At 46.9% G+C, this 13,055-nt stretch overlaps 1 protein-coding gene across 3 annotated transcripts in view; it reads left to right on the top strand.

Moving 5' to 3' along the window:
• The first annotated feature begins 1,114 nt into the window (after positions 1-1,114).
• The window catches only part of LOC118302205 (protocadherin-9), a 186,106-nt gene continuing 174,165 nt past the window's right edge, over positions 1,115-13,055 (top strand). For all 3 annotated transcript variants that reach the window (XM_047331544.1, XM_047331543.1, XM_047331542.1), the window contains exons 1-2: positions 1,115-1,996; positions 2,485-5,634. In XM_047331544.1, the coding sequence (XP_047187500.1) occupies positions 2,599-5,634 (3,036 nt within the window). In that variant the 5' untranslated portion in view covers positions 1,115-1,996; positions 2,485-2,598. The remainder of the gene's footprint in view (positions 1,997-2,484; positions 5,635-13,055) is intronic.

Raw genomic sequence — 13,055 nt, 5'->3', positions numbered from 1 at the left:
GGGCAGTGCGAAAATGATGGTTGGATGCGAGGCTGTTATTTCCATTTGATTAAACCTGATGTATCCTCGTTACCTCGTGTCACTTCTGACGTGTCATTGGTGGTTGGGGGGGGATAACTCAGTCCGGCACAGCTCGGCCCCTCTCCTCTCGCTGCCTCTCCGAAACTTGTCAGAGTGAACATCATCCGCGGTTATTGTCGAGTCCAAAAAGTCCCATCACAGACCTCCTCAGATTCATCCCAGCTCCGGCACGAGGCGGTCAAAACTTTCAAAGACAAGGAAAAGAAGGAGAAGAAAAAGAAAAAAGAAACGCAGTTTGTGCCCGTGAGATCGCACCGCACGGTGCTGTGGAGCTTCTGGTGACTGGGGGGGAGCCGGGGGGGTTGAAACCGTCAAGGTTATTTCTTACGGACCAACACAGGTTGCGGGTAGCGCGGCGGACAGAGAGAGGTCGGATTTACGCACCGTGCGCAAATACGCACATGACAACGGCGTCTCTGTCTCCAGCGCAGTTATCAGTGACTCTCACACTAAAGCGCGTGTTTTATTCTCCAGCAAAGTCAGATGCACAGGGGGGGGAAAAAAAGGGGGGGGGGGGTGTCTTGAGTTTTTTTTAAATTTATATTTTATGCCCACAACAATTAGCGCAGCCTACCTGTCGACAGCCTAACAGGTTGGCTTGTGCTTTGGATGCGTTCCCCCCGCGGAGCCAACGACTGCTGCCTCTTATCTGATCGTTCCCACTGTAAAAAGAAAAGAAAAAAAAGAAAAGCTCTAGAGGACGACTCGCTCTTTTTTTGTTTTCTCTTTTTCATTCAACCCCGGCTACATTATCATTAGCGGCACGAGCAGCTTCATCGCCATCACCATCATCATCGTCCTCGGGGTTTGGATTTTTTTTTTTTTAAATTGGGTGGGATAAGAGTCCCCGCAGCCTGCAGCATCCTCGCAGACACAACCCCTCTCCAGGTCCGCATTGTGAGTGACGTGACTCCGGGCCAATGGCGTTGGCCGCTCGGCTCGTCGACGCCGCTGAACGAGCGGGGCGGTCGTCCAATGACGAGGGTCGGTGGGTGGATGAGGGGATGGGGGGGGGGGGTGTACTCCTCGGCAGCCCTCCTTCGGGTTTACAGAGAGTTAGTGCAAGATATTCTGCTCCGGGAGCGAGAGTGCAAAGGATAAACGGCACATAGACGCTGCGCATCGGTGCCACACTGAACAGCCTTTTTTTTCTTCTTCTCAAAAACAATATATATTATCACTGAAGGTCGGTATCTCCAAGTGGGATCGTCTCTGAGGTTTCACTCCTCTTGTTTTTCCCCTTTCTTGTCTTTTTTTTTTTTTGGCATAAATGCCTTCATGATCTTTTTTTTTTCTCCCCCCCTAACCTTGTGCCGATCGGCCGATGGAGCGGTGTGAACTTGAATCATGACGGGACGCGAGGGTCTCCTCTTGCGTTCGCCTCCTCGTCGGCGCCTTCACCTTAACAGGTAGCCAGGAGGGCAGAAGAGAATTAAAAGGGAAAGAAAGAAAGAAAGAAAGAAACGCCGGTATTTCTCTCCCTCCCTCTCTCTCTCTGTCTGTCGAGGACGCGTAACGGGAGATGAGCATTGATTCTTCGGGGACTCGGTTCTAATGGAAGACACCGCAGACCACTGACCACCTGGCCGTCTGCAGGAGAGCGACGCCGATCGCCGCAATCGCGCGTCCGCGTCCGCGTCCACGTCCATTCCCCCGAAGTTAAATTGGGGCGAAAGGAACTGCGACACACGCCGCCTCTGATTGCGCGCGTCCGGATGCTTTTTACCTGAAACCTGTTCTCGGCTCTGATCACGATTCGTCCTCTTTCCCCCTGGACCCCAAAGCCAGATCCGACAGAGAGGGATATATCTCTACCCGAATAAGCTCGCAGGCTCACTGGACGAGAAGACTATGAGCTGACTCACTCCGGGTGTTTTTTCTTCTTCTTCCTCCTCCTGAGCTGGAACAGATTTGGGTATGTAAGATGAGAAAAAACGGTCTATGCGAATTCAAAATCTGACTGAGCTCATTTTGTAAGCTTCATTCATTCATTCGTTAAGGCACCCCCCCCCCTCCCCCTTCCCCCTCCCAGACACACCACTTTTTTTTTAATTTCTGCAATTTAAGTGTAAAATGAATAAGTCTGTGCAATGTGCTGTGAAGTTCAGCGGCCGTGGGGTTTCAAAGCGCTGGAACATCTTCCCAATGTGGAGGATTCAGAAATCGGGCAACAGACTTGAATGGTTGCAGCAATATTGTTGTTAATTCTTTTTTTTTTTTTTTACTTCTATTAATTGTTGATTATGGCCCATGGGGAGATTTAGAAGTAAATTATATTCATGAAAAAAACGAAAGACGAAACAGCCGACCGTGAGAAGTGGCGTTGTTTATTAGTCAAAATGAATTTACGCTGCACGATGAATTGATTTCACTAAAGAGAAAACTCTTGTCATGTATTCATAGGTTTGTCGGTGGAGGATTTCTGTCATCACATGCGAGGAGTCGCTGCCTGTAACATCGGTTGCATAGAAAGAAAAACCCCAGAGTTGTGCAGGCTGGAAGCACATTTACACCGTCATGGATCTAAAAGACTATTACCTGTTGGGCACCCTGCTTGCGTGCATATGGCTCGATCCTTCAATAGCCCAAGAGCTCATCTACCCCATCAGAGAGGAGTTGCAAGAAAACGTCCTCATTGGAAACATACCAAAGGACCTGAACATTTCCCACACAAACGCTGCCACTGGAACAAGTGCTAATCTCGTGTACCGGCTCGTCTCCAAGGCGGGAGACAACCCGCTGGTCCGCGTTCTGAGCAGCACTGGTGAGATATTCACAACGTCCAACCGAATCGACAGGGAGAAGTTGTGCCCCGGCCCCTCGTTTGAGGACAGCGAGTGCTCCTTTGAAATCGAAGTGGTCATTCTGCCTAATGATTATTTCAGGCTGATTAAGATCAAAATAATTGTCAAAGACACAAATGATAATGCCCCCATGTTCCCGTCCCCTGTGATCAACATTTCCATCCCGGAGAACACGCTCATTAACAGCCGCTTTGCAATTCCGTCTGCCACCGACCCGGACACTGGCCCGAACAGTGTCCACAAATATGAGCTGATCAACGGGCAAAGTGCCTTCGGCTTAGACATAGTGGAAACGCCCGAGGGGGAGAAGTGGCCCCAGCTCATTGTGCAGCAGAATCTGGACAGAGAGCAGAAGGATACATATGTAATGAAGATCAAAGTGGAGGATGGCGGCAGTCCACAGAAATCCAGCACTGCCATTCTACAAGTCACAGTCACAGATGTCAATGACAACAGGCCGGTGTTTAAAGAGAATCAGATAGAGGTGCACATACCGGAGAACTCCGCTATTGGCACGTCTGTCGTGCAGCTTCAGGCCACGGATGCAGACGTTGGGGCAAACGCGGAGATACGTTATGTGTTTGGGACTCAGGTGCCTCCTGCTACGAAAAGACTCTTTGCATTGAATACGACATCCGGTCTGATTACAGTGCAGAGGCCCCTGGACAGGGAAGAAACTGCCATTCATAAGCTCTCCGTTTTAGCTAGTGACGGCAGCTCTAGTCCTGCCAGAGCCACCGTTACCATAAACGTGACTGATGTCAATGACAATCCACCTAATATAGACCTGAGATACATAATCAGTCCCATCAATGGCACTGTTTTCCTCTCCGAGAAGGATCCCATCAATACCAAGATTGCACTCATCACGGTGTCGGACAAAGACACCGACATCAACGGCAAGGTCATTTGTTTCATAGAGAAGGATGTGCCCTTCCATCTCAAAGCTGTGTACGACAACCAGTATCTCTTAGAGACGTCTGCGCTGCTCGACTACGAAGGGACCAAGGAATACAACTTTAAAATTGTGGCTTCAGACTCTGGGAAGCCGAGCTTGAATCAGACCGCCTTGGTGAGAGTGAGGCTGGAGGACGAGAACGACAACCCACCTATTTTTACTCAACCGGTCATTGAGCTGGCGGTCATGGAGAACAACAAACGTGACCTGTTCCTCACTACGCTCAGCGCCACAGACGAGGACAGCGGCAAAAACGCAGAGATAGTTTATCAGCTGGGACCAAATGCGTCCTTCTTCGATCTCGACCGCAAAACGGGGGTCCTGACCGCATCCAGGGTGTTTGACCGGGAAGATCAGGATAGGTTCCTCTTCACTGTAACGGCAAGAGACAACGGGACGCCCCCTCTGCAAACGCAGGCAGCTGTTATTGTAACTGTGCTGGATGAAAATGATAACAACCCAAAGTTCACACATAACCACTTTCAGTTTTTTGTCTCTGAGAATCTTCCCAAGTACAGCACGGTGGGGGTGATAACTGTGACGGATTCGGATGCCGGAGAAAATGCTGCCGTTTCTCTTTCCATACTGAATGACAATGAGAACTTCATCCTGGACCCTTACTCTGGGGTGATAAAATCTAATGTGTCATTCGATAGGGAGCAACAGAGCTCCTACACGTTTGATGTCAGGGCTGTGGACAGTGGCAGGCCTCCCTGCTCCTCAGCTGCCAAGGTGACCATCAATGTCATCGACGTGAACGACAACACCCCCATCGTCATCTACCCCCCCTCCAACACGTCCTTCAAGCTCGTTCCTCTCTCCTCCATCCCGGGATCTGTGGTAGCGGAAGTGTTTGCTGTGGACGGAGATACGGGGATGAACGCAGAACTCAAGTACACAATTGTGAGCGGCAACAACAAGGGTCTGTTCAGGATTGACCCTGTCACAGGGAATATTACCCTGGAGGAAAAACCAGCAGTGACTGACATAGGCTTACACAGATTAGTGGTCAATATCAGTGACCTGGGATATCCCAAATCTCTCCATACTCTGGTGCTGGTGTTTCTGTACGTCAACGACACTGTGGGCAACTCAACTCTCATATACGATCTTATCCGACGCACCATGGAGACCCCGATTGACCGCAACATCGGCGAAAGCAGCGAAACTTACCAAAGTGGTGACTATTTAACCATAATGATAGCCTTTGTCACTGGCGCCTTTGTGGTGATTATTGTCATCTTTGTGACCGTGCTGCTGCGCTGTCGCCACGCTTCAAGGTTCAAAGCTGCGCAGAGGAAAAAACAGGGAGCCGAGTGGATGTCGCCCAACACGGAGAACAAGCAGAACAAGAAGAAGAAGCGCAAGAAAAGGAAGTCCCCAAAGAGTTCCCTGCTCAACTTTGTCACCATTGAGGGGAACAAACCCGACGACCCTGCCCACGAGCCAATCAACGGAACCATCAGCCTGCCAACTGAGCTGGAGGAGCAAGGGATTGGACGCTTTGATTGGAATGCCACGCCCACCACGACCTTCAAGCCCAGCAGCCCCGACCTGGCCCGGCACTACAAGTCCGCCTCGCCCCAGTCGGCCTTCCACCTCAAGGCCGACACGCCGGTGTCGGTGAAGAAGCACCACGTGATTCAGGAGCTCCCATTGGATAACACATTTGTTGGGGGCTGTGACACCCTTTCCAAGAGGTCCTCCACGAGCTCCGACCACTTCAGTGCCTCAGAGTGCAGCTCCCAAGGAGGGTTCAAGACGAAGGGCCCCATGCACACCAGACAGCAGGTAAAAGAGCACTTTTACTGGTCTATAAGTACTGCCTATAACTGCCCGGTTCCACAGTGCTAAAGCGCCAGTCTAGACTAGAGACTCGCTCTGAGTTACTGTGAAGCAACAGAAAAAGTACAGGAGACATACTGCTTCAAAAAGTTCCACTGTTTCTCAAATCTAAAAAAAAGAAAAAAAAGAGGAAGGGTTACTTGAACAATGAGTTGATGATGGACTCAACAATCACGTGCATCCTTTTTTTTGGGGGGGGGGGGGGTAATTATAGACTGATGTTTTGTCATTAATATATATTTAATTCATATTTAACAAAATGCAAGTTGGTGAGTGATTGCCTTGCCTTACTTTGTCTATTCAGCAACCAGGTTAGATCGCTGGTCAAAAAAAAAATGTACCGACATAACATTAATTGTGGCTCAATGGTCTTTGTGAAAGAAACATTTTTTTCTGGCCTATCTACTCGGATGAGTGTTTTCATCACGGCTAAAAGCTGCACACATTCCCCAAAACAATTAGCTGACTTTTCACCTCTCTCCTCATATATCTCTCTGAGTGTTTTCATCTCCCCCCCCCCCCCCCTTTGTTTCTTCGTTTTGGTGTGTATTGTAATATCACAAAAGACTTTGTAACCTTTTCAACACCTGCAGCAATAACAGCAGTCAATAATTAGTCCGCTGTGGTGGTATCGTGAATGTCACTGTGGGCTTTGCCGCATCATCTACGCTTGAATTAAATGCCTCTCCCCTCAAAGCACACCCGCGAACTGAGTGAAGCTTGTCTGGAACTTGATACACATCCAATTCAAAAAGGATTAGCCAATAATGAGCCTCAAATTTCAACGTAATCCGTGCTGCTTTTTTCTTCTTTTTTTTTTTCATTATCGAAGCCTTATTAATTTGTCTGCTAATAAAGCACTACTACACAACACAACACACAGTTCCCATCTAATGGGACACACGTGGACAAATCCAGGGAGCAGCAGAGAAGAGGGGAGAGGGTGCGGAGGGAGGAGGTGGGGGGCGGGGGTGCAGAGTGGGAGTGTTGTCAGCGGGTCAGGCGTGATGGGTGGTGGTACTGGGCCTTTAGGTGGCAGTGTTGCGCTGCATGGCAGAGCCTGGCACGACGCCAACCTGCAGTGGACTTAAAAATGCAAGGGATGAGAAGAAAAGGAGAGCAACCTTTGTTGGTGTTCTTAGTGAAATACTCCCGGCTAATGATGCGGAGGCTGCACAGGGGGAAGATTGATAGTGGCAGTTAGAGATTTGAGCGATAAGATCTATCCGGAAGCGAGGGTGGAATTACAGGGGTGACACAGTGCGACTCCTATCGACGCCTACCTCCGGGTCACTGCATCTGGGGTTGGATTTAATGTGTTTCTGTGTGAGAGGTAGCAGTCAAAAGAGGCATTCACTTTGGCGCTATTTGCCATTGGTGTGTGTGTGTGGTTGGTAATGTGTGTGCGTGTTTGTGTGTGTGTGTGTGTGTGTGTGTGTGTGTGAAAGAGAGAGAGAGACGAGGCGTTGAAATGGGTGACGGTGTTGGCGGAGGGGATTCAACCCTCCAGGAGGACACATGAGATATGACACTGTACTGTAAGCACAACTTCATTGATTTGCCACACAAGACGTATTGGAATCAATAATTCTGACAAATGATTCAAAAGGAAGCACACAAACAGAGGCAGTGTGTTCTATGTAGTGCCATCGATAATATGGGTGATGCAGCGCTGCAGATAGTTGTGCTCACAAAAGTTCTGAACAATTCGATTGATATTTTTCTATGCACTTGTATATGGCATGAATGTAAACCATAGATAAAGCTATGGGGTTGACACTGATCTCACCTTGTGCCTCGTTCAGAACATCACATATCACAGTCGTGTCAGGAGATTCAAGAATTCATGATCAAATCACAATTTATTGATATTGATGAAACACTAGTATTTCGACCGCCCTTTGCATTAGTGAAATATCCTTCACATGAGCAATACCACGGAGTTACTTAAATACATATGCACTTCTGCATTTGACTGGGACTGCACATTTCCTCATCTCTGTTTCCTTATTATTAGGAGAAAAAAATGAATTTTCTAAAAGCTATCTAAAAGCTCATTGTCCAAAGACAATGAGCTTTTAGCTCATTGTCTTTGGACATTTGTTGTGAAGACTATTTGGCCACATTTGGTTTGGGTTCTTGGTGACAGTACATCCCCCCCTCCAAAATGAAAAATCACAAAACTGTTAAAAGATTCAAGCTCATGTTTGAGGCTAAGTGTCAGTTATAGATTGTGGCCAAATCAATAAACTCCACCGACATGATCTACTGGATAAAGCAGGGTACGTTACCACCGTCATTGTTACTTCCGTGTTTTGATTTTATTTGTTTATTTTTTGCACGGTGCGATAATTTGTATTGACATGTGTGTGTCATCTCCATTTCATGAGCATTGATGATAAGATGCCCTTCCGGTATGTCGTGTTTCTTTTTTTAAATTACGCCTGCATATTGAGTAAAATCAAAGAGCAGACTGTAATAAAAAAAAAAATAGAGATAAAGAAAGCCAAAAAAAAAAACCCAATTACTTTTGAGTGAATCCTTAAACAGACAGTATATCCAAAAGGTAATATCATCAGATTATCATATCATATTCCCTACAGAGTAGAGGCGCTTTGGAGAAAAAGATAAGAACTCCATTATTAAAAGACTCCTTATATACACATAGATAAAAAAAAAAGTCAATATCATTTATGTTATTACCTTTTTTTTTCCCATTTGTAAAATGTCCTTCGGTAAGATGGCGAATTTTCATCACGAAGATGCAATGAGGAAATTTACCACTCGCATTGTTGTTGCCTCGTGAGCAACAAAACCAACAGCAATCACGCACTGTCGCCTGAAGTTGACACGAAACGAGAAAATTAATTGAAAGAGGACGCACAAAAAAAGGAACCGCGCGTCAGGCCGAGTCGACCGCCTTTCAAAAGTGACCCGGCTCGGCGCGAGTGGAAAAAAAAAAGCTATTTTCTTCCATTTCTCAAGAGCCACGTCCGCGCAACATCAAGCGAGCGGAGAGGAGGAGGAGGTGAAGAACAGAGGGTTTTCAGCGACGTGGAACGGTAAATACGGGGGCAGACATCTCTAACGGCGTCATCACAGACAAACGCCGAGTGGAACCGGCTTCGCGGAGACTCCGAACTCCGCTCATAGCAATAGGAGCAATCCTTGCCGTTCCTTTCCTCTCCCCCCCCCCCCCCCTCCACTTATTATTTACCCTCCAGGGACCTACATTAGTGTAAACAACACTGAGGGGGAGAAAAAAGAAAAGCAGCAAAAACACTGTCCTAGTTTCACAGTGCAACGCAAGCGTCTAAGAAGCCATGTGTAATCCTTCGCCGTTTCCCCATCAGTCTTGCCCCTCCCCTTCACGTGGACTTGCGACGTAGATTGTACACAGCACCGGCCCCGGTGGCTGCCTGCGCATTAGCCACGTACTGTACACTTGTACATTCCATTCCCAGGGCTCCTGTTATGGACACATTTACAGTAACGCGTTTCACAGAGGCAGTCGCCGAGATGACGCGTCACTTGATCCCCTGCAGTCCACATTTTAAAGGTTCGCACTCTTCATCGTTAACTAAACCCCCCGTCGGAATGCGGAAATGAGGCTGTTTACAGTATTTCCTGTTGTGCATACTGTATATAGATTGATATATACAGTACACATATATTTTCTTGGAGGTGAACAAGATGAGTGCCCTTTCCCCTCGCTGCGCTATGGTAATCGTAATTATGCGTTACGAACACATTAATGGGCCCTAAATGGGGGAACCATGTGGCCTGAGCACCTCGTGTAAAAAAAAAACCCAACAAAAAGCATAATTGCTGCGGGTTATTAGTGCTTTTCTTGGCACGGCGGAGAAGACGCAAGCACCGAGAGCAACCGTGTGCGTGCGAGCTCGTTTATCCCACACCGCTCTGACGTGCTCCTCCGCAGCTCGTCTCGTGCATTGGCTCCGGGGACGGAGCACAACAGCCCCCTTTTGTACAGCCTCACTTGGGCTACGGCGCGCACACAGAGCGACCGACAACAGGTTGACTGAATCCAAAACAATCCCGCACATTACTTCCCCCCTCTTGCTGCGACCGCCGCAGAGAAGTCGTAGGTATCGGTCGCTATAAAAACAACGGCCCCCGCAGTTGATGTAACGTTCAGTTTAAAAAAACGTGAGCCCTTTTTAGGAAGAACGGGGGAAATCTGTGGCGGCGTGCTCCTTTCAGACGGCTTGTCAGTGCATGTAATGAATGGACGCTCTATGCAAACAGGAGTTTGTACAGACCATTGCAATTATGCAGCCTTGGGGGAGTCGTCCTTCTTGTGCAGGTTCACTCGCCACATTAATAAGGGGATTAGTAGTACGTACGGGGGCCGATGGCAGCCGGAGAAGTTTGAGACGATTAATGAACTATGACAATGTTGCACCTGAGGGGAAAAGTCTGTTGCAGTATCTTCTGGGTTGTGCTGACACGGGGTTCGGCGGTACGAGGGGGGGGGGGGCAGCGATTGTTGCCGACTGTGATCTTGCATCCTCTTCCTCAGCCTGTCCCGTCACTTCTTAGCCTGTGATCTCTTACACTGTACATGTCCACGATGCTCTTGACCGAAGACGCTCCAGCGCATTTCAAATTGTCTCGAAAATAAGGACGGTCTGTGGTTGGTTTTTTTGTTTTTTTTATGCCCATGAAAATAATTTATTCAAACCACAATGAATAACTATGAACGCACTAATTAACCGAATCTTTGAGCAAATTCCGCGTTGTCTACACTCGGGTCTGTTGCCAACTTGGCTTTAATAATTGAGCAGACTAAGAAGAATAACCCACTACTACTGCATCCTATTACTGAGCAGAATGTAACAGATCCCCGAAAACAAACGCAGCTATCCGGGAGATAGTAAGCCAATAAGTCTCTGAGTGAAGTTTCTATCAAAGCTTTAAATCATCAGTGGCAGATTTGCAGGACTCTTTACCGCCGAGAACATTGTATTTCTTTAAAAAACTTGTCATGTACCCTGTGTCTAGGCGGGTAAAAGGAAATGAAATGGATTGCGGGCTATACTAAGGTAGTGGTTGTACTACCAGAGTAGATTATTGCCCCGAGGGGGATCCAGTTTTGTCTGCACAAAACAACAAAATAAATCAAAGCTCCGTGTTGGTACACTGACTGAACTGTGGAGTTCAATTATATGTTCTGTTGAGAAAAATGAAGTGCTACTGATTTTTTATATATATATATATATATATATATATATATATATATATATATATTTATTTATTTTATCTATAGCCCCCCTTTTCTTTCATTGTTGTACATAACTGCCAGGGGCCCGATTTCCAAAACACAGATGATGGCAAATTACCAGGAATCACATTTGATTAATTTTCATTTCTATTTTCAACCATTGTCCTCGTCATTGTACCATTTTTAACTTATACAATACAGTTTTGATTGTGACAAATGTCATTTATCAGAAGGCCTTATGTTTGTGTTTGTGTGTGTATGTGATTTATTTAGTTTTTTTTTTCTCCCCCTTTTTAGTTTGTTGTTTGTCCCGTCACTTTTGGCTGGCGACCAGTTCATTTCAAGCTCATCATCCATCTCTGCAATTTCTCAAAGCGAATTGATTGATGAACAATCTTCAGGGGGTTTGCTTTGTGAAATTAATGTTGTGCACGCACAATACCCAAAGTCGTCGTGGCTTTTTATTTTTTTTATTTCACTGGGACTGTCATTACTTAATTCATCGCCATGTTTTCCACTAATCCACAAAACACATTTCCCATCGAAGGCAATCACTCAGGTTGACATTCTAGCTTTACATTAACCCTCACACTGCATGATGAGGAAAAACTAAACAACAGACCAAACGCAGCCTAGAAAAAAACACATGAAGTTTCAACATTGCTTCTGAATTGTCTCAAATTTACCGTAAATATAAGAGTAGAGGGTGGAAGAAAATGTTTCTTGACCGCTTGCTTGTCTATAAAAACAAAAAAATGATATAAAAAGATGAAGTTATGATGCTACTTCATTGTTTGAATGACACCCCCCCCCCCCCCCCCCCCCCCCAACAAACCCATCTCTCCTTTCCACTCCTCACTCGGCCCCTCCACCAACTCTCCTTAACCCCCACCCCCGTCTCCAACCCACACCTTTCACCCATGTTTTATTGGGGTCAGTGCCGCTACATGCAATGTTAAATCACCAAGGGTGTGATCACCTTTGTGTTCTGATCATTTGTGACGGATGAGGGTGCTTGGTTGGTCCGGCACGCAGTCCCACTTTCTTCCTGTCAACCGTCCTCTCCCCCCTTTTATCGTTAGAGAGAAATGGGGGCGTGCGTGTGTGTGTGTGTGTGTGTGTGTGTAAAAGATGGGCAAAGTGGTGCAGTACGTCCTGACATGACAGCCCCAGAGGGAGACGTGTCCTTGTCGTTGGGTTGTTGTGTCAAGTGACACGCAGGCTGCTGCTCTGTCACTGGCGTGTGCCAGTGTCTAAACTAATCGTTGTGATAATGGCATCGCCGGCCAAAAAGCGCCCTCCAGCACAGAGCCACACTCGACTTGAAATGTGACTGCCATTGACTGCTTTGCCACCGGACCCCATAGCTCACAGAGACTGTTAGACCCTCATCGATGTAAATCTCTCTTGTACATATGCGATGTTTCATGTAAATTGAACTCCTGGTAATCTTGCCTAATGTGCTGTGTTAAACAATAATGAACTTGTTTTCTTTCTTTTTTTTTTATTTGCCCTGCTTTCTCCTTCTCTTTCCTTCTCTCCCCCCCCCCCCCCACCCCCTTGCTGGGTATACATAAATTACATCTGAAATAAACTCTGCCAATAATTCAGTACATTGCAACTCCTATTCTGTCTTCAAAAGCTTTATTTGAACAGTGCTATTCTACCTTTATAATTTCATAATAAATGTTTCAAAGAGATAACTTCTTTCCTGTTTTTAATTTGTCTGTCTCTTCTGCTGTCGTGGTGCTATGTACAAACTGGGATATGCTGCCACGCGTGGACCGGTTCTTATCAGCATTTGTCCGTAAACAAGTGCTCCGGCAGATTACGTCGCCCGAGTCGTGTGCATTTTAACAAGCAAAAGGAGATTTTCTGCTCCGACTGAATCCATTATTTCAAATGAGGCACTCAAAGTCAGCGAGGCAGAGCCGGTGTAATAATTCACTCACGGCGAAAGGGAAAATTTCAATTTTAAGATAATTCAAAGTGGTACATTGGCTTGCTTTGGTTCGGTCCGGGGGATTTTGAACATTTCCCCCATTTTCCCGGTGACTCACGCGAGCACGTGTCCGTGTCTCAGCGTGCGGTCCGAAGGCCTGCTGAACGCGGCGTTTAGCCT

This window comes from Scophthalmus maximus, chromosome 4, assembly GCF_022379125.1.
Source record: "Scophthalmus maximus strain ysfricsl-2021 chromosome 4, ASM2237912v1, whole genome shotgun sequence".
NCBI classification, from domain to species: Eukaryota; Metazoa; Chordata; class Actinopteri; order Pleuronectiformes; family Scophthalmidae; genus Scophthalmus; species Scophthalmus maximus.
Note: the sequence above shows the minus strand (reverse complement) of the source record. Positions and strands in the feature narration are given on the sequence as shown.